The following is a 22,748-nucleotide window of genomic DNA, read 5'->3' on the forward strand; positions in this document are numbered from 1 at the left end:
AGGACCACCAGGCAAAATGCGTTTTGGAATATATTTCCTTCCGCTAGTTGTGGTCAAAGGAACGCAAAATAAGTAGAAATAATCATATTAAAATTAAAAAATCTATGATATCTAGGGCTCACATAAATAAGCGAATTCCTGCGATAAAATGTCAGGCCTTGTAAAATATAATCACTAGTTACGAGCAATTTACTGCATTTGACTTAATGTACAACTTTTTGGTAGACCTTTTAAAACTGTTAGAGTCTTTGTACACTGACGCCTATGAATTCTATGTTATATGTTAAAAAAACAAAAACTTCCTTTCACCTTGTTCTAACATAGTGTATTATGTCTTTGCAGTGAAAATCAAGAAAAAATGATTTATTACCTTCTCCTTGATCGTAAGGAGAGATACCCAAGTTGTGAAGATGAAGATCTTCCTCCCCGAAATGACATAGGTAAAGGTAAACATACTTTAGTGACCCGCATAGCTAATCTGCTACGCACTTTATTGTATGTCATGCAGGCAAATGTTTTTATTTTACATTCTATAAATGTACTTTTTTTTTTTTTTTTTTTTTTTTTTAAAGGGAATTTGTATCCCACACTCAATTGATCATAATTATGTATACTTATAAAAAGTGTATTTTGTATAGAAACACCATAGAAGATCGGAAAAAAAAAGCCTTTAAGGCTTACACAAAGAACCATGACTGCCGCATTGTTTGAAGTGGTCATGGTGCCTGGAGTCTGTATGTGCTATGAACTGCTGCACATATGGAGTTGAGCTACAGTGCTGCCGGAGTTGTTACTCCACCGGCAGTGCCACTTAGGCATCATCATCCAACCCAACAATTAATGTTCCACTCTGGCTTGTATCAATTCTTTGCAACTTTCGTTGGACACAATTGCATTCAATGGCCGAGCACAGTCAGATGATGCTCTTTGCCAGTAAATGGTGATGGCAGGGGCTTCCAGTTTCTACGACTCTGCAGAATCTGGAAGCATGTCAACGAACAGCCAGTGAGCATCGGAGCACGGCAGGCACCCAGGTAAGGGGGCAAACTGTTGCTCAACGATTTGCCCCATAACTGGGTGCTGGGCCAAGGTACTTGTGGCATCACAACCACTACAGTAAACTATAGTTCTTATGATGCTTGGAGAAATCCTTTAAACGTGTGTAAAAGCATAAGCAATTGATGTAAGAAATTAACTTTACTAACGTTACTTGTAAATTATGAGATTCATTTAAAGGTTAAAATCTTCATATGAATAATTCTAAAAGCAAACTAACTTTAAAGGATCACTATAGGGTCAGGAACACAAACATGTATTCCTGACCATATAGTGCTAAACCCACCACTTAGGTGCTAGCCCCCTATAAAAGTTTAAAACTCACCTTATTTCCAGCAAAGTGTGGGTGCGCCGTGACATCATCAAAATGGCCGATTTTGAGCCAATGAAAGCATTGGATTTGCTAAAATAGGCTTGGGGCGGGGACAAATGCCATTTTGACCAATCAGGACCTCCTCATAGAGATGCATTGAGTCAATGCATCTCTATGAGGAAAATTCTGCGTATCCATGCAGAGCGTGGGGATGCTAACTGTGCAGCCCTGAGCCAGGAAGCCCCTCCAGTGGCCATCTAAGGCGGCTCTTCAAGGAGGAGCCGCTTTACCGGCGAAACGCGCGTCGGGGCTCTGCTCTGCACTATACTCTATAACGATTAGGTTAAGACATTTTTTTAATTAGATCTTAGACATTATGTCCTCTGCAAGAGAAATAGGCAGGACATTTGCATTTTAGGCTTCGTTCCTCTTTTATAGAGTTTATAACCTTAGCACAGTTACACTGATAGTTCCCTTCAGGGGGAAACTGATACAATAGTATACTAAACTATAGTTAGTGGTTATATTTACTCTATTGATACTTTGTGTCTCTTAGTATTGCCAATTTCAGTTTCACTGGCATTTCTAAAGCTACACTACTTATTGCTTACACTTGGACTCATGCTGTAATCTTAGAAATAATTAGGATTACTCTACATTAGTCCTTTTTTAATTTTCTTTATACATTTGTTTTTTGGTCCTTTGCTCCTTAATAGTTTTAGAATAATAATTTTTGGTTTATTTGCTGATTTTCAACGGCAAGCTTTTAAACAAATGTATTAAATGTTATGTTTTAATTAATTGACACCTGTAGGCAAGCACCTTCCTATTTAACTAACAAATAAAGTACTGGGGATGTAGAGGGAGCTTGTACAAAATATCTGGGGTGTAAAGACCAGGAGCGGGATTGGGTATGAGTTAAACTAAGTCACTCCAACTTTCCTAAAAAAATCATGTCTAAAATCATGGTTCTGATGTTCTGCACTCCCAAATTCAAAAATCAATTAAAACTTAACTCCACCCACTAAATCGGTTAATTTTCAATGTATATTTAATTAAACAAAGTGTAGTATAATAGAATAGAGAGAGAGAGAGACAAATGAAAACAGCTGAATTTCATATACCTACACTCAATAGATGTGATCTAGCGAGCATGATATAAACTATACATTATCTAGGTGTATACAGATGCTCCTCGCTTTATGACCTAGTTCTGTTCCTACAACTTGGTCGTTAAGCGAATTGGTCGATAAGCGAGTTTTGACGATTATCGTTCTCCAAAGTTCTAATTCACGGGTTATCATTTGTGGAAAACATGCGAGGTACAGCTTTGTACAGTACTTATTTCTTGATGACATGTAGAGATTAAAGTCTGCATTCTTTCAAAAAAATTAAGCTGGGTTTCTTAAAGGGACACTCCACTGTACAAATACTTAAATAAATAAAAGCTACTGTTAAGCATATATACCCCAAATTAAAACATGCATGCCTTTAACCCCTTAAGGACCAAACTTCTGGAATAAAAGGGAATCATGACATGTCAGACATGTCATGTGTCCTTAAGGGGTTAATCATGATTTTTTTTTTTAATCTCAAAACAGCTTGCAAAAGCTGGTGATCTCTTGTCTGAAGCTTTTGCAAGCATTCCACTTCAAATCCAGCCAAGCCTTTCTGTGGCTGTCCAAACATTGACTTCCCAATTGCTCAATGAGAAGTCTTTGGAAGTATTTACAAGACAGGTGCTCTGAGAAATTGCGGCTTCTTACGTTTAGCTCCACTGAGCTGAACAAGCAAGAAGTAGCAGGGCCTATTGTATGACAGTCAGGGGGTGTAACAAGAATGATTTTTTATTTTTGTTAAAATCTGCACTTCTTATAAAATGAAAAAAAGGAAACACTCTTTACGCATAAAGCACTTCAGCAAGTTGAAGTGCATAAGGGGTCTCGAGAATCACTTTTTCTTTTTGCAACAGACACATAGCTGCTACCTCTTTTGGTGTTGCCTCATTAGTATTTGATTTTTATATTAATATTGCAACATTAATTTTTAGTTTCCTATGCACAGGAATAAAAGCCTCAAAATAAAATTAGATTAATTAGTGAACTTTCTTTCCATACAACTGCTGTGGGAATTCCAGAGAAATTGCCACAATTAATAAAAATAATTATTCATCCTACGATGATAATGCATACAGCTGTCCAAGACTCACTCTACAAAATAAAATATATATATATAATACATGCCTATATGTATATTCACACATAAATTATATGCACACAACCCCTGGCACACATTTATGTTCAGTGGTGTATCCTGGTTTTGTGCTGCCCTAGGTTATTAAACGTTACAGTATGGTCATTAAAGTGCAATGATGTCCCCCTGCCACCTAAGGTGATACATGAAAACAACTCAGCCATGCTATATAGAAAGATGAGAAGAGGCTTAATTGTCAACTCATACAACATGTTTCTTGTTTATCAACTCATACAATATTTCTTCTTGTAAGATCCTCCTCGCAAACGAGTGGATTCCCCAATGCTTAACCGACACGGAAAACGCAGACCTGAACGAAAGTCTATGGAAGTTTTAAGTGTGACAGATGGAGGTTCCCCCGTTCCTGCCCGACGAGCCATCGAAATGGCACAGCACAGTCAAAGGTGGGTTAGCCTAAAAAAATCAAGTCCAGGCCCATGTAGGTATATAAAAGATAATGCTTGAGATAGCAAGACAAATGAACAATGAATGACTACCAGTAATGGTGTCCTAGTCAATGTGTGCCAGCAGTGGAATGATTTGGTCGTTTTTTGCGTAAGTCAACACTCTTTGTTAATGGCTGGTCTTTAATATGCAATGGAGAACATTTCATAAATGGTGTAATCTGTAAATAAATGAGAAATGCAGTAAATGGTCACTTAGATAAATTAAAGAAGCTCACAAACGCCATAGTATCCATCACTTTATAAAGGCATTACAATGCAAGTGTGGATACAGTAAAAAAATTAATTGGCTAGCGGTGTATATAGGCTGTAAGCTTCTTTGAAAAGATCCTTTGCCACCTCTGTTTGTGTACTACCTGCTTATTGTACAGTGCTGCTGAATATATTGGTGCTTTATAAATAATCATAAAACCAACCATATTTCTAACTCACTTATAACAAGACATATGATTTAACAATACGTTACAGGGAGTTGGGGGAAAAGCTTCAGGAACTCAGTAAATTGAAGATTTTTGCCTGTCAATCTCCAGTATAAATACCCTTGTAGGGACACTATAATCTAGTCAAATAAACAACCAGTATGTGTAATATATTGAATTAGTCTGCATCTACGCTAATTCAAATTCATATCAAGGCTGGCAAAGCATCATGGGAGTTGTAGCTCTGCAACATTTTGGGATCTACCTGTCACCTCGGAATTAAATAATATAAGACATAGAACTTAGTCGTTTCTGATGGGAACTGATATGAGCGTTTCAATGTTTTAACCTGGTTAGAACCTCTTTGCTTGCTTTTGGCACCTACGTTTACATCTCATATAAGTAGTGTTGAGTTCTTACAAGTTTATCAGTGAAAGTGGTGCACCATTAACTTCTACTATGATACCACTACGTTGCTCCTAATGGATTCCTTAATTGAAAATTGTCAGCAATGCAGTAATTGACTCAGTGCAGCCTGGAAAGTATTGAGCTGACCGATTAAGTGGTTGGATGGTATCAGTCTCATTCTTCTTTGTCTTAGAGTTTGAGTCTCTGTTGAAATCATTAGATTGTTTAGGACTGAGAATGGTGAGTATATCACCATGCCAATGCAAGTCCTACTTCCACTGTAAAGACATTCCAAGGGTTTTGATGACAATGAACAAACTGATATTGTTGGTACTGCTTTCCAAACTGATTGGTTAAAAAAAAATCTACTTATTTGGCATGGTCAGGCGCACAAGTTACCTCCTCCAGATTGATGCTGTAGATGACCTCAGTGTTAATCCATAATATCCATGTAAGAGCCTCTTTAAGACTGTACACTATTATTTTTCTCAGGTTTTCCTGGACTTTGAAAACTAATTCAAATTCGGATTTCCCTGGATTTTATAGAGTTATCTCTAATGCCTCGTGAACTGAATGCCTGATCCTCAGGCATATTGGTTTAGGATATTCCCCAGAGACTCCAGTTATTACAATTACCAATTCTGCTACCTTGAATGTCAGATCTAGAGAGTACTCCTTAAATCCTGCTTATCAAAAACAAATGCAAGACATTTTTCATCCCCTCCATCTTCCTAAATGGTCCTATTACTATGTCTAGTTTATTCAGGTCAATATATCTAGAGGGGGTTCAGATATACAATATATCTTTAAAATGCTGCTGCTTAACAGATCAAGTATCCTATTCTTCACAACAAATGCATAATGTGAAATTTAATGAGATTTTGAAGTCTAAGTGAGGGGGAAAAAAAACACATCAAAAACAGTTTTATTCCAACTGATTTATTCTATTGATCGAGAAAATTATTTTCCATTATTTTAGCTGTTTAAAGGTAGCTTTCATAAAATGAAGTAACAATTTTCTTCATTTAACATCTATCTGCTGTTTAGGTCCAGATCTGTGAGCGGTGCTTCAACTGGCCTTTCATCAAGTCCACTTAGCAGTCCGAGGGTAAGTACTAAAAGAGACTTCTTAAGCTTTAGAGATGAAATAATTGAAATGGTACTGCAACAAAACCCAACGAACATCATATTCTTTGGCTCATACATTCACTACAAAAGCAACATCACAACCGACATTTTCACCTCCCGACACCCTACATGAGCAAACCATTCCGTAGTCTCGGACTTAAATCCTAGATTAGGTTACTTCTGTTCTTCTGATTGCTAAGAATATATATATATATTTTTTGTATCTTTCATCCTTGACTGATTCATGTGAATTCTCTTCCTGTGGTGTTCTTCCGTTCTTTTCATGTGTTGGTTAACTTTACAACGACCGTTAGTTTTTTTTTTTTTTGGTTGTGTAATATCTATTGGCAATATGCACATAAATTTAATTTGGTTGCATTCTGGTTTATCCCTGGAAATGTCCTGCTCGGGCTTTCAAAAAGATAAAAGAATTGTACTTCATTGTGCATTCGTGTAGCATAGCTAAGCAAACAGTTTCAGAAAAGAATCCAAAACAAAACAAAAAAAACATTTACCTTTTATAAGCATCTGCTCTCAAATTATACGAGGTATGTCCTTCAAAATCCTTTTTGCCCTTGTATGTTTGGTAACAGTTTTGAGAAATGACAGCTTCTAGTGATCTGTTATTGGTGGATTTATTTGTTAATTGTATAATTAGGCCGTCACATGGCATTGCTAGTTATTGAGGATTTCTTAATAGTAGGTTGGCCTACATCGTGCAATGTATAGCTGAATTACATTAATTTATGTTGCATCTTCCTATTTATTTCAGTAAGTAATACAGTGATGACACCAATAAAGTGTCTCAGAGTGTTGATTGATGCAGTGGGTTTCAGGGCACTAGACTAGAGGAGTTTTATTAATAATAAATACTCAGTAGTTTTGAGGATACTATGATCTGTAAAGCTGCTGGAAGTCTCTATAAGGCCCTAATTTGTCTTGTGTTTGCTTGTTTTTATTTGATTGCTTATGACGAGTTTTGTAAATGGGAATTCAGATAGTGCAGATTGAGTTTACTAATTACAGAATTAAATATCACACGACAATAACACACCATGCCCTGCCACACTTCTCCATCTCATTGTCAAACTTCAATGCCCATCGGGCACTTTTCTGTCCCCCCTTGCCAGAGTCCCGTTTTCACTTTCTCCCCTTCACCGCTGGAGGCCACTGATGGGGAGGACCCCAGAGCCATCTGGCAATCCAAAGCTGCTCACCGTCAGCCTGACCCGAAGACCCAGACACTGCCTGCTAAGTCCAGCCTGGGAGAAAAGCCCCTCCAAACTATTAAATCTAATCCTTTACCCATTACCATGACTGCTTCCTCCCCACCGCATGAATCCTCATCCTCACCTCATCGCTCCCCGTTATCCCCCCCCTTTTTCCCCTCCTCACTGCCCGCTCGTTTTTTCCCTGGTACTAAATCCACCACCAAATCTATCCCTTTGCCGCAGGTGACCCCTCACCCTTCTCCCCGAGGTAGTCCCCTCCCTACCCCGCTGGGCACCCCAGTGCATACGCCCAAGGACAGCCCGACTGGGACGCCCAGTGGCACCCCTCCCTCAAGTCCTGGTGTTGGTGGGGTGGCTTGGAAGACACGACTCAACTCCATCAAGAATAGTTTCCTTGGATCTCCACGATTCCACCGTCGGAAATTACAAGGTAAAATCTGTTTTCTAGCTAAGTGTGTCATCTAGTGGTGGATTTATGAAACATGCTGCAGCCAGTAGGAGAATTCCACAAGATGGATTCTGCTAAAAGCATAGTTAGAATTGCTTACACAAGTATAATAAACTTAACAAAACATACAAAAATCTCACCTTAGGTTTCCTTTCCAGATTCATACAAAATGGATGAATTCAAAGTTAATTTCAAATTTATGGCCAAAGTAGCTCAACTAAAAGCATTGCTGACTTAGAGATTTTTTGGTTGTTTAGTTTTTATGGCCTTAAATTAGAAATTAGAAATTCTCACTTAAGTGAATAACCATGTTAACATATATCCTTCTAGTGAAATGACTTTAGTAACGGTCTCACAAAAAAAGAGATAAAGCAAAAATGACTCCTTTTTTTTTGTTTTCCATAGCATTACACTCATTATCCACATGGTACACAATTTAAAGAAACACTGTACTGTGTCCAGTTCTTCTCGTTGCAACATTTCCTACAGAATATTGTGAGACCTGTATTTGATTTAGGTTGACATTATTTTATGAGCATTTTTGTCTGCTGATTTGTGGGCAGACGCTCATAAAATGGCAACAAATTGATATCACTACCAAGCCTAACTTTATAATCTAATATTGTTCTAGTGTATAAAGATCTGAAGCAGCAGTTACTGTTTTATTTTCACTATTTTATTGTTGATAGAACACTAATTCTACTCAAGTGGTCTGGAATTAATTCACAAAACAAATCTAGTTGCATAGATTCAAATTCACATGATTTTATAGAGATTATTATTTTCTTAATCAATTGATCACCACTCAAATAATGAGCCATGATTAAAAACATTTTTTTTTTTCACAAGTCCAGATTTGGTGTTAGTCCAGTTCAGGAGTACAAAAGAGGATGTGTATGTGTCCTCAGTCTGCGTAAGCTTTATATTGCATGTGCTCCTCTGCAGTCTTGAGCTCCGTCTCCAATCATCTGTGATCTCCTCCACTCCATCGCTTCTCATAGAGAAGCGATGGGTTGGTATTAAGCAAGTGCAGCCAAATGCTGCATTCAACCAATCACGTTATGCTATCAGCAGCATTTGATTCCACGACCAAGTTTTACTTGGTTCTGTAGGAGGAAGGTCCTCTAGTGGCTGTCAGGAAGAAAAAACGGCAATGTTTTACATTGCAGGGTTACAATGACATGACCACTGCACCTATTGAGATGATGTATCCTGGTTTAAACACCTTTAAACATGAACCACTATTCAAATGTGTATAAGACTTTGTCTTGAAGGGTATAAAACACGTTCTTACTGACAATGCGGACATTTTTTCTTGACAGTACCAACTCCTGAAGAAATGTCAAGTCTTACGCCTGAATCCTCACCTGAGTAAGTACTAAGACTACATGCAGTATTTGCATAAAATCACTATTCACCAAATGTGAGGAATGCGCTAGTTGCTTTTGGTACCAGTTACCCATGCAGATGCCTGAAAATTTGCAATAGAGGATGAAATTGGTGAAAAGATTTACATGACTAACAGAGAGATAATAGTTGTATAAGTTAATAGTAAATAACTATTATTTTAAAAAAATGGAAATAAGCAAAGACCTCATGCCCATATACTGGTCAAAAGCTAAGGAAGGGGTTAAAGTATATTCAGTATACACACTATATGGACAAAAGTATTTGGATATACCTCTTAATTATTGAATTTGAGTGTTTCAATCAGACCCATTGCCAGAGGGGAAAAAATTCAAGCACCTAGCCACGCAATCTGCATTTACATTAACATTTGTGGAAAAAATGGGTCGTTCTGAAGAGCTCAGTGAATTCAAGCGTGGTGGAGATAAGATGCCACCTTTGCAATAAGTCAGTTGATGAATTTTCATCCATGCTAGATATTCAACTCTAAGTGGTATTAGAAAGTGGAAGCATTTAGGAACAGAAGGAAATCAGCCACAAAGTGAAAAACTACCTAAAGTCACAGAGAGGGATTACCAAGGCGCATGGTGCATAAACGTTGCCAACAAAAACTGTGCAGCTGGAGCTTCATGGAATGGGTTACCAGGGCCGAGCGCATGGTGCATAAAAGTTGCCAACAAAAACTGTGCAGTGGGAGCTTCATGGAATGGGTTTCCAGGACCGAGCAACTATATGCAAGACTCACATCACAAAGTACGATGCCATTTGTCTGATCCAGTGGTGTAAAGCACACTGCCACTGGACTCTGGAGTGATGGAAACATGTTCTGTGGAGTGACATTTCTCTGTTTGGCAGTCTGATGGGCAAGTCTGGTTTGGCGGATGCCAGGAGAACATTACCTGTCTGACTGCATTGCGACAACTATAAAGTTTGGTGGAGGAGGGATAATGGCATGCGGTTGTTTTTCTGCAATTGGGCTAGGCCCCTTAAGTGAAGGGAAATCTTAATGCTTCAGCATATCTAGACATTTTAGACAATCCTATGCTTCCAACTTTGTGGGAACATTTTTTTCTATTCCAACATGATTGTGTCCCCGTGCCCAAAGCCAGGGCCAGCGCTACCATTAGGTGAATAAGGCATTCACTTGGGGCGCTGGCATATGGGGGGCACCCACCATGAGGTTTTCTGGTGGGCTGCCCTGCTGTTGTGCTGGGTGAGTGGCTCCTTAGCCACTTCCCAGCGCAGCCACTTAGCTGCTGAACTGCCTCTGCTGCCGCTGGCCTGCTCGGGGAGCGGGGTATGCTGTAACCCCAGCGCCCGAGCACAGCATTCTGCTTCCTGCAGGCAAGGGAAGCCGGTGTGACATGACTTAGTATCCCGGTTGCCCCCTGTCTGTGAATATCGGAAGCACTCTGAGAGGAACAGGAAGTATCCTGTGCTCACAATGCACTGCTCTCCTGCTCCAGCCCACCAGCAACTACAGCAGCTACCTGCGGGCTGGACCTCTCTCCTTCATTCACAATCACAGCACTTATGAATGATCCATCTGAAGGTAAGTCGAACTAATTATGAGTATGAGTGTATGATTGTAAATTGGTATTTGTGTATTAAATTGCTGTTTTTGTGTGTGTAAATAAAACGTGACTATATGTAAAGTGGTGTGTTTGTGCTTGAGTCAGTGTGTGTGTGTGTGTATTAGTGAGAGTGTGTAAGTGGCACTTTGAATGTCAATGAGAGTGTGTGTGTGTAAGTGAAACTGTGTGTATGTCAGTGACAGTGTGTGTGTGTGAGAGTGTATCAGTGACACTGTGTGTGTTAGTGACTGTGACATTGTGTATGTCAGTGAAAGTGTGTAAGTGACAGTGTGTGTAAGTGATAATGTGTTTGTCGGTGAGTGTTTGTGTTAGTGAATGTGTGTTACTGACACTGTATGTCAGTGAGAGTGTATATGTTAGTGAGTGTGTAAGCGACACTGTGTATGTCAGTGAGAGTGTGTGTGTTAGTGAGAATGTGTAACTGACACTGTGTCAGTGAAAGTGTCTTAGTGAAAATGTACACATTTGTACATACTTTGTATGTATGTCATATGTGACCTACATGTGACCATGTAAATAGATACTTCTATATTAAACTATATTTATAATATATATTAATAGAATTTTATATAAATACGAACAAATGTTCACAGTAACATAAATTAAATCTCAACATTATAACAAATTAAATACCACCAAATGCATTGAAAAAGAGTGTATGGATATATGTATTAGGCAGTGTGTGTCTATTGATGTATGCATTATGCAGTACGTGTATATTGATCTATGCATTAGGCAGAATGAGTGTATGAATGTATATATTAGGCGGTGTGCGTGTGTGTGTATTTATGTATTGGGCTGTGTGCATATGGTTGATTATATGTAATAGGCAGTCTGTGTGCATGAATGGATGTATTAGGCGGTGTGTGTGTGGATTTATGTATTGGGCTGTGTGCGTATGTTTGATTGTATGTAATAGACAGTCTGTGTGCATGGATGGATGTAATAGGCGGTGTGTGTTTTTATGTATTGAGCTGTGTGAGTATGGTTGATTGTATGTAATAGGCAGTCTGTGTGCATGAATGGATGTATTAGGCAGTGTGTGTGTGTGTGGATTTATGTATTGGGCTGTGTGCGTATGGTTGATTATATGTAATAGGCAGTCTTTGTGAATGGGTGGATGTATTAGACGGTGGGTGTGTGTGTGTGTGGATTTATGTATTGGGCTCTGTGCGTATGGTTGATTATATGTAATAGGCAGTCTGTGTGCATGAATGGATGTATTAGGCAGTGTGTGTATATGGATGCATATACTGGGTGAGTGTTTCTACGCAGTGTGTTTTCTTCCCTAAATTTCTCTTCATTGCAATTCAGAATTTAGTGAATAAACCTGTAAGAGAATGTAGCTGCCTTCATGAGGGGATGGCAAAATGGATTGTTGCCTTGGCCGGCAAGAATCCTTGCACCGGCCCTGCCCACAGCAAGATCCATAAAGGCATGGCTGTTGGATGAGTTTGGTGTAGGAGAACTTGACTGGGCACGCACAGGGTCTTGACAACCTGATTGAACACCTTTGGGATGAACTGGAATGGAGATTGTGAGCCAGGCCTTCTCCAACATCAGTGTCTGTCCTCACAAATGCTCTGCTGGATGAATAAGCTAAAATTCCCACAGAAACACTCCAAAAGCCTTTCCAGAAGAGTGGGAGCTGCTATAGCTGCAAACTGGGGACCAACTACATATAATTGTCAATGTATTTAGATTGCAATGTCATAACATGTCCTGTTTGTGTAATAGTCAGGTGTCCAAATACCTGTTCATATAGTGTGTATATCAAATGTATTATAAGACACGTGTGCCTCTAAATTTCACATTGTTCATATATGTGCATACACTCAAAATAGTGTCAAAAACAGTTAGCCTTATTAACTGCAAAAAAATTATATATATATATATATATATATATATATCTCCCCTTGGGCACTACCCTTGTAAGTGATGGTTGGGAACAGCATTTAACCAAACCTTGACTGAAGACCACCATGTTATGCTCAGCAATCCATTCATATTGCAATAACATCAGTGGCCAGCACTGCTCCCAAATGAGTATAACTAACTGGCAGCATTCAAGGAGGGAACCTGATCGGGAATGATAGGTTTCCTTTAAATCAAATTGTGATCATTGATAAAGCGTTAAGACTTGTCTCATGTGATCTATATAAGTAGGAGTCAACAAATAAAAAGAAAATCTGTCAAAATCAATCTAATTATTGTCATTTCTGAAATAAACATGAACTGATATCTCCTTAATATCTTCTTCTACCCATCACAGGCTTGCGAAAAAGTCTTGGTTTGGTAATTTCATTAACCTAGACAAGGAAGAACAGATCTTTGTGGTCATTAAAGACAAACCTCTTAGCTCAATCAAAGCTGACATAGTCCATGCTTTTCTATCGGTAAGTATAGACGGCAGGGTGACCACGATGCTGTATAGCTTTATTGGGAACCGTTTTACATGGACCTGGAGAAGGATCAACTTAGAGATATTTATTAATTAACAACAAAAAATGTATTCATAAAGGCACAGCCTATGCATGATTTTTTGTAGTATTTTTATAGGATCTCTTCCATAGTTAAACATTTATTTAATGCCAATAATTTCCTAAGATTGCTAAATTCAAATCTCCAAGTATATATATTTTTTTCTGTTTCTCAAGATCCCCAGTTTAAGTCACAGCGTGATCTCTCAGACCAGCTTTCGGGCAGAGTATAAATCATCAGGGGGCCCAGCAGTCTTTCAGAAACCTGTAAAATTTCAGGTGGACATCAGCTACTCAGAAGGAGCAGAGGCACAAAAGGAGAATGGAATCTATTCTGTGACCTTCACTCTTATATCAGGTACATGCAAGACCTGTAACTATAGTTTTTGTTAGACATACATAGTGAAATATCTATCAAAATTCTAAATATCAATAGTGATGTCAATATCAATACAGATGCCTCAATTTAATATTGTTAGATACACTTTCCAAATGATTTAATATTTTTGGATAAACTTTTAAAATGATTTAATATTATGAAAAATATTTACATTTTGTAATATTTTTATGTTTTTTTTTTTATATATATTTTTTTTATATATAATACATTTGTGGTCGGAAACCATAGCAGATCGTGAATTAGATAAATGCTAGATTCTAATTAGAGTTATATTATAATATTAAAAGTCAGCAGTGGTGTGCCGGAACCGACGAGTGGTTAGGCCTGTAATAAAGAGGGAAAAAAGATAAGATACTTATATTAAACCAGATATGATACTTACAAAGCCATGGTAATGAATGCATTTCTAATTTAATTTTCTGGACGTCGTATGTTCCTGCAATAAGCGGCTGATTTCCAGAGGCCCATTTTTTTGATTAAGTGAGTAGGAACAATATGACTGGATGCAGATGGATGCTGCTCCTATGCGGAATGAATGACTGGAGTAAGACGTTGGACTAAGCCCCAATCTAACTAGCAGAGTACGCAGGTACAGAACAAACTTGTGCGCTTTTAGTGGTTTACTGTGTAATTTGAGTAGAGGTGAAACTTTTGATGAGCCTATAAGCGTGCTAGCATGTGAGTCTAGAACCTTGACCGGGCACCAGGGTGAATGTGTTGGATAGTACGGGATCTCTACTGCGGGGCTTATTTGACAAGTTTTGGACTGTCTTAGTGTCAAGATGTAGTAATCATTTGTTTTGACACGGTCGCATATTTTTAGGTAATTGTTGTCTGAGAATTTTGTGATGGTAAACTCTCTAGGCCTGAGGAAACCGTAGAATGCAAGGTATATGGCTGCTTTAATTATTAGGTTTGTTTGCTGTTCAAAAGGTGCAGTGTGAAACAGATTTGAAATGTCTCGGAATTTAGAGCTGTCAATTGCGAATCGCTGTGGGTTTTGAGAGAAGTTTAACTTCTGTATACCTTTCAGAGTGCTCTTTATGGGATAAGATGACAGGAAATTTGAATTATTAGGGAATGTGATAATCATTTGGTGTTGAATATCTGTGAGATATAACTTGATTGTGTTGTGTGCTAGTTTTAAAGAAATGAGGCAAAAGGTAGTGAATGTGACCAATGATTCAATAGAAAAGCAGTTTATTATATAAAAGTCTGCCACAAATTTGGAAAATAACTTGAAAACTCTATCACATGTGCTCTTGGTGTTATCTGACAAGCCCATTTGGGACAAACTTTTACTGTGCACCAGGAGAGCTTCTAATCCAGGATTAGTTCTTCGAAAAGAGGTGGCCTTGTCGCTTGACTGTTTGCTGTGGGGTGATGCCAGAAAAACTCCTGAAATTTGAAGCGGGATAAAGCATCAGCAGCCGCATTTTGTACACCGGGAACAAGAGTGCAAGTAATAAAAAAAAATGATGAGTAGCTGCTAGCCAGGTCAGCCTTCTCACCAGTTTCATAATAACCAAAGATTGGGAGCGACCCTTGTTGAGAATGTGACAAGATGCCTGGTTATCGAGAAAACACCTGACAGCTTGATCTCTGCAGGATACCCCCCAAGTGAAGGCTGCAACTACCAATGGGAAAATTTCAAACAGAGTCCAAGAGTCAGCGAAATTGTGTAATTGGTTAGTTTCAGGTGGCCAGGGTGCCTGGACCCACTCATTCCCGAAGATTGCAGTACTGGCTGCATCTGTCCAAATGACAGGGGATTTATCTGAGATGGACAGGATGAACATAGACTTGCCATTCCATGATGACAGAAATAATTGCCACATAGAAATGTCAGCTTTTGCTTGTGAGTCTATGTCAATAACGCTATCATCGTCAGGTAAACCATGCAGCATGCATAATAGACGCGAGATAAAGGATCTGCCTTGGGGAATTATCCTCATGGCAAAATTCAAGGTCCCTGAGTGATTGCAACTGTTTGCGAGTGCAAACACCTCTGTTTAAAAAAGCAGATAAACCTTCCAGAATTCTGAGGACTTTTTCTTCAGGTAAGCTAGCTTCCAGGGATTGAGAATCGAGTACAATCCCTCGAAAGGTAATTTTTGTACCTGGCCCTTCAGTCTTGGCTTCAGAGATTGGTATACCCAGAGTGTGAAATAGATTTACCGTCCGTGCTAGACTAACTGGGGGTGAGTTAGGTTCCTCGATGGTCAAGATATTGTCTAGGTAATGAATTACTCTGGGGCATCTGCAGTAGTTAAGCAGGAGCCAGCACAAGGTTTCCGCGAAGATATCGAACAACATTGGGCTACTTTTGGCTTGTGGGTTTCTCAAGACAGATTGGAGATTAGCACATTTGAGTGTCCCTGAGGGGATTTTGACTAATCCTGTGTTGCATCCAGGAGTGAACCCTTCGGTGTAGACATTGCTTACCTAGATTTATGTAAGGCTTTTGACACTGTCGCACATAGAAGGCTTATCAATAAACTGAAATCTTTACGTTTGGATTCTAATATTGTTAAATGGGTTAGGCAGTGGCTGAGTTACATGCAACATAGTGTTGTAATCAATGGAGTATATTCGAAGTAAGGTCTTGTTACCAGCGGGTTACCTCAGGGATCTGTACTTGGACACATTCTCTTTAATATTTTTATTAGTGTTATTGCAGAAGGTCTTGATGGCAAAGTATGTGTTTTTGCTGATGATACAAAAATATGTTACAGGGTTGATGTTCCAGGAGGGATAAGCCAAATGGCAAATGATTTAGGTAAACTAGAAAAATGGTCAGAACTGTGGCAACTGACATTTAATGTGGATAAGAGGAAGATAATGCATATTTGACATAAAAACTATTTGATAGAGTCCTAACATCAACATCTGAGGAAAGGGATTTATGGGTGATAATTTCCGATGACTTAAAAGTAGACAGACAATGTAATAGAGCAGCAGGAAATGCTAGCAAAATGCTTGGTTGTATAGGGAGAGGTATTAGCAGTAGAAAGAGGGAAGTGCTCATGCCATTGTATAGAACACTGGTGAGACCTCACTTGGAGTATTGTACGCAGTACTGGAGATCGTATCTTCAGAAGGATATTGATACTTTGGAGAAAGTTCAGAGAAGGGCTACTAAACTGGTTCATGGATTACAGGATAAAACTTACAAGGAAAGGTTAAAGGATCTTAACATGTATAGTTTGGAGGAAAGACGAGACAGGGGAAATTTGATAGAAACATTTAAATACAAGGCAATCAACACAGTAAAGGAGGAGACTATATTTAAAAGAAGAAAAACTACCACAACAAGACATAGTCTTAAATTAGAGGGGCAAACGTTTAAAAATAATATCAGGAAGTATTACTTTACTGAGAGGGTAGTGGATGCATGGAGTAGCCTTTCAGCTAAGGTGGTAGAGGTTAACACAGTGAAGGAGCTTAAGCATGCATGGGATAGGCATAAGACTATCCTAGACTTAAGATGAGGCCAGGGACTAATGAAAGTATTTAGTAAATTTGGCAGACTAGATAGGCTGATTTGGTTCTTATCTGCCGTCACATTCTATGTTTCTATGAAATGTTAACAAATATAAACCTCTTTAGTTTAGAAAATTTTCGCCTTAGAGGGGATATGATAACATTATACGAATATATCCAGGGCCAATACAAACCATTATGTGTAAATCTATTCACACACGGGATTATACATGGGACACGAGGTCATGCGTTTAAACTGGAAGAAAGAAGATTTAGTCTAAGGCAAAGAAAAGTTGTTGTTTTTTTACCATAAGAACAATACGGATGTGGAATTCTCAGCCTGAAGAAGTGGTTTTATCAGAGTCTGTACAGATATTTAAAAAGCAACTAGATGCATACTTGAAAAACAAAATATTCAATTGTATCACTTTTCAGCTGTAGGGTAACAGCTCCTTGATCCAAGGATAAATCTGACTGCCATTCTGGGGTCAAGAATGATATTTTTCCCAAGTTTGTTGCAAAATTGGAAGTGCTTTAAACTGGGTTTTTTTCTGCTTTCTTTTGGATCAACAGCAAAAATACAGATGTAGGAAGGCTGAACGTGTATTTTTTCTATGTAACATATGATATTTTATTATTAATGTTACATTAATTTAAAAAGTGTATCCAACAATATTAAATTGAGGCCAGATCATTGTAATCAAGCAAGCGTTCATTATGAAAAAATGTTAGCTATAATCATCTATGGTTTCAGTCGCGCTACTTTGGCTTAAAATTTGAAGTTCACTTTTATTTGCTTTAAATTCAAAACAATTTGTGCTTCATTGCCCTGTAAGAAAAAAAAAATTCATAGAGAATGAGGGAACAAAAAAGTAATGATGACTTAACGTAAATATAAGTTGTCTCGGTGGTGAAAACACAGGTCTTTTCCAGTATTTTATTTTATATTTTGCAATAGGTCCCAGTCGAAGGTTTAAGAGAGTGGTAGAAACTATTCAGGCACAATTGCTGAGCACGCATGACCAGCCTTCAGTTCAAGCCCTAGCAGGTGAGTAATTAGGCATATATTTTAACGAGATAAACCCATGGGGCATGGGGAACAAAGAGGTATATGCCATACTTTGCAAACATACTTCATAGGAGAGAGTACAAGCATTTCTAGAGTATAGAGTGATTTTATATTTCATAACATAATTATTCTCCTAATTCTGTGTATATGTTCTGTTGCTCTTTATTATTTTCCTAATGTGTCCTATTTTCATATAGGTTAGTGTAAAAGAAGGCACATTCTTAAATTTTGTTGAAATCTTAGTCTGAATGCTACCATGCTCTTGATATTTAAAGGGTTTGTTAATAAAGTCTAGTAAATTTGGAACAGATGTAATATTATAATTGAAACATGTATAACTTTTTAGTTTTTTGTTTCATTTTATTAAAATTTGGACCCATGTCCCTGAACGATATGGGAGTACATGTGGATTCATTGTCATTAAAATTTGTTGTAGTCTGCACAGTTCCTCCAATAATAAATGTATATTGAAAAAAAATGTAAATAAAGGGACACTTTTGTCACCAAAACAACTTTAGCTTAATGAAGTAGTTTTGGTGTAACTACTGCTTCATTTTCTGACATTTAGGCGTTAAATCACTTTGTTTATGCAGGTCTAGTCACACCTCCCTTCATAAACACTTCCTGTTAAAAGTCATCTAATGTTTACACTTCCTTTATTGCAAATCCTGTATAATTTTGAATTTCTTATCTCCTGCTCTCTAAAGAGCTTGCTAGATTCTGCAGGAGTCTCCTATATGTAATTAGAGTTCAATTTTTCAGAGCATGAAATAAAAACGCTTTAAAGTAAGCTACATCTGATTCAAAATTAAACCATTTTTTCTTCCCATGAATGCTGTGTGAGTCATAGCTAGGGGAGGTGTGGCTAGGACAGCATAAACAGAAACAAAACTAATTTAACTCCTAAATGGCAATACATTGAGCAGTGAAACTTCAGAGGCATGATCTATACACCCAGAGTGCTTAATTAAGCTAAATATGTTTTGGTGACAAAATGAAGCAGTTTTGGTGTATAAATCATGCCTCTAAAGTCTCACTGCCCAGTTATCTGTCATTTAGGAGATAAATCACTTTTGTTTCTGTTTCTGCAGCCACAGCCACACAGCCACACAGCCTTCATGAAAACAGAATGGTCTAATTTTTAGTCAGTTCAAACGTTTTTAAAAGTTATTATCTCCTGCTCTGTGAATTAATTTTAATTACATACAAGATGTTCCTGCAAGGTCTAGAAAGCGATTAACAGTGCAAGAGATAAGTCATTCTAAATTAAACAGAGTTTGCAATAAAGGAAGTCTAAACATTAGATGACTCTATACAGGAAGTGCTTAGGAAGGATGTGTAAGTCGCATAAAGGGAGATGTGACTAGGACTACATAAACAAAGTGATTTACCTACTAAATGGCAGATAATTGAGCGGTGAGACTGCAGAGGCATGATCTATACAGCAAAACAGCTTCATTAAGCTAAAGTTGTTTTGGTGACTATAGTGTCCCTTTAAGCTCTTTTCCATTTTTTCATAAAATACAGTACTTGAAACTTGATTAGTGTTCAACCAAAGGTACATGATTCTGATATACCATTCTACTGGAAAAGAAGCTCTTACACAGCTGTAACTTAAAATATAAAAATATATACACAGACATGGGAGAATTTTATAATCCCTGTGTATGACATAACTTGCATGGGCTTTTTACATAACAGTATATAATTAAACATGTACTGCAGCCACAGCAAACAATAGCTTAAAGGAACACTATAGGCACCAAAAACTATTTTGGCTTAAAGAAGCAGTTATGGTGTATAGACATTTTAGGAGGTAAATCACTGTGCCTATGCAGACCTAATCACACCTACCCTGTATGTGATGTACACAGGCTTCCTAAACACTTCCTCTAAAGAGGTATCTAAGTTTAAACTTATTTTATTGTACATTCTGATTAATTTAGATTTTCGTATCTCCTGCTCTGTTAATAACCTTCGAGAGCCCGCGAAAGACTCCTGTGAGTGATTAAAGTTTAATTTACAGAGCAGGAAATACAATTTTCTAAAGTAACTTATTGAAAATGAAACTATGTTCCTCGTGCAGGCTGTGTGAGTCACTGCAAGGGGAGGTGTGGCTAGGGCTGTATAAACAGAAACAAAAGTGATTTAACTCCTATAGGGCAGAGAATTGAGCAGTGAGACTTCAGGGGCATGATCTATGCACCATAACTGCTTAATCAAGCATTTTGATGCCTGTAGTGTCCCTTTAATTCAAGAAAAAAACATATACAAAGGTGTTCTGTAAGCTCATTGTATTTGTAGTGCAGTTTCATTAATTTAAAAAGGAATTTAGGAGCATGTATTGCCAATGTGGTAAATGGGCTCTTATTTAGTATTAGCAATATATATTTATTTCTACAATTATGACATTGTGGTTAATAATTACTTATTAGACTTTACATTTAAGATTGAGTTCTTCAAGTAGATCAAACATGTAATATGTTTGGGGGATTTGAACCCACTTTTTCTTAGTGAAAAACCCATACTCATAATCTGTGGCTGGGATAGGCAACCTTCTGCTCACCATATGTTTTGGACTACATCCCCCTGATGCTTTTCCAACATTATGGCTGCATGCACATTCTGGGAGAATAGTGCACAACATCTGGAGTGCCAAAGGTTGCCTACCCCTGATCTATATCATTATATGTTGTGAATGGGAACACATTTTATGGCATGTGTTCAAGATGAAGGCAAGTGTTGTCGAATTTTGCTGTCTGCATGTTTTTGCTTATGTGTTAATATTATAGGATTTAAGTGAGTGTGGCTTATGTCAGAGATAAGTGCAATTGATGATTCCATTTAGGAGCAAATGTTACAGCAAGAACCCAGATGGAGTGTTCCTTGGATCATCTTCTGTTCTTGCCACCAGATGAGAAGAACGGACAGCAAAGCCGACCTCCAGGCACTCCAACAAGAAGCTGCCAGAACTCGAGGCGCTCTGAACCTGACATGGCAGAGCACCACCGGAGAGGATCTTCTAAGGACAAGAAACTTTTGGCTTCTAATGGAACGCAAACTCAACCATGACCTGGGGGGGAAATGTTAGGAGCCAGAGGACAGACCTGGCACAACTATGAACAACTACTGCAAAATGAACAAAACAACGCAAGAGAACGCAGCTCCCGATGTCTGAGAAGAAATTCACATGGATACGTCTACATACATCAATAGGCACACACACACACATTCTACTTAAGATGTACACAAGTACTTTCTCATGCATACAAAATTGTAGAATGAGAACAATGCCTAAAGATACCAAATTGTTCATACACACACGTACAGATGCACGAACATACAGAGAAAAGAGCACACACGAAAAAAAGTGCGGGTGGCAGGAACTAAATGTTGGCGTTACTGTGAAGATGTAAATATTTCCAAAAAATCAAAAATGACAAAAAAAATAAAATTGCAAACAACAAATGGAAATCAAGGGAATAAACCGGAATGAAAACATAACAAATTTATGAAGAAAATGAAATTCTGCGTTAATAACTTATTTTTCTTTCGTTCTTTTTTTTTTTCTTTCTTTTCAAATCTATTTATTTATTTAATATTTATTTATTTATTTGGAAATTGCCTGGGAGTGGGGCTGTTTAACTTTGTCTGTTTGTGTAATTGTCATTTGATTTCATTTCCCTGTTTTTCAACGGCAGCTGAAGCCAAAAGACCCATTAGCACCTCCTGATGTGCTGTTTCATGATTCAAACCTGGATAACTACACTTTGTATCCCTCCCTTTCCCTCTTCCCTTCAACGGAGTTCTAGTCTTGGTGTAACTACAGTACATATTTGCACATGTATGTAATGGCAATATCATACTATTGGAATGAAGAAAGTTACAGACCACTGGTCTGTCGAATTTTTAAAATGTTTAGTGGAGCCTCAGTCTGCAAACCAACTGGCTGTTTTAGAATCAATTTTAGAAGGGCTTCTTCCAAAAACTAACCACTGCATGTGCAAATTATGTTGTCTTTGTATGTAAAATACTTCAGGGGCAAAAGTACAGAAATGAATTCAATGAAATGGGCGAATCACCCCTTTCAGATATTCAGTTATAAAAATGGTTTGAGCTTTCAAAAAAAAAAAAAAAGGCCGAACATCTGCTAACAGGGCCTTTTTTATAGGTTTTTTTTATTTTATTTACTTTTTAAAATTATTGTTATTTTTTTTTTAATCCAACCAGCTGCTACAATGTAATAACTATGGCAATAAGGCACATATATGCTGGGATTAAAAATTGCAATGTAATCCCCAAAGTGCCACACTATAACAGTGTCACGGTAGCTACTTTGCCGTGACAGAAGCGGTATTATTAAGTATGCAGCCATATGTTTAGTGTGTAGGTAATTTTGGTTGCACTTGTGATAAATATATACATTTCCAAAATATTGATATCATTTTTCTTTGGGATGCTTATTCCTGACTAACACTGAGTTGAGTAACCTGCGTCCCACAACTGCTTTTCTTTTACCACAACTGCTACAATGTGTGATGTTTGACATCAGGCAGAAGGCCGCAGGCTATGCAACCCTGCTCTGGATTCTAG

At 37.9% G+C, this 22,748-nt stretch overlaps 1 protein-coding gene across 4 annotated transcripts in view; it reads left to right on the forward strand.

Annotated features, from left to right (window-relative positions):
• LOC134577212 (serine/threonine-protein kinase BRSK2-like) overlaps positions 1-22,263 on the forward strand; it is a 235,573-nt gene extending 213,310 nt beyond the window's left edge. Inside the window, exons 11-19 of one of the 4 annotated variants that reach the window (XM_063435884.1) lie at positions 343-440; positions 3,876-4,026; positions 5,961-6,021; positions 7,172-7,703; positions 9,044-9,092; positions 12,996-13,119; positions 13,381-13,561; positions 18,045-18,134; positions 21,004-22,263. In XM_063435884.1, the coding sequence (XP_063291954.1) occupies positions 343-440; positions 3,876-4,026; positions 5,961-6,021; positions 7,172-7,703; positions 9,044-9,092; positions 12,996-13,119; positions 13,381-13,561; positions 18,045-18,134; positions 21,004-21,227 (1,510 nt within the window). In that variant the 3' untranslated portion in view covers positions 21,228-22,263. Of the gene's footprint in view, positions 1-342; positions 447-3,875; positions 4,027-5,960; positions 6,022-7,171; positions 7,704-9,043; positions 9,093-12,995; positions 13,120-13,380; positions 13,562-18,044; positions 18,135-21,003 lie in introns of all 4 variants that reach the window. The other 3 variants (XM_063435885.1, XM_063435887.1, XM_063435886.1) reach the window with 3 other exon arrangements.
• Positions 22,264-22,748: the final 485 nt, after the last annotated feature.

The sequence above is a fragment of the Pelobates fuscus genome, chromosome 11, assembly GCF_036172605.1.
Source record: "Pelobates fuscus isolate aPelFus1 chromosome 11, aPelFus1.pri, whole genome shotgun sequence".
NCBI classification, from domain to species: domain Eukaryota; kingdom Metazoa; phylum Chordata; class Amphibia; order Anura; family Pelobatidae; genus Pelobates; species Pelobates fuscus.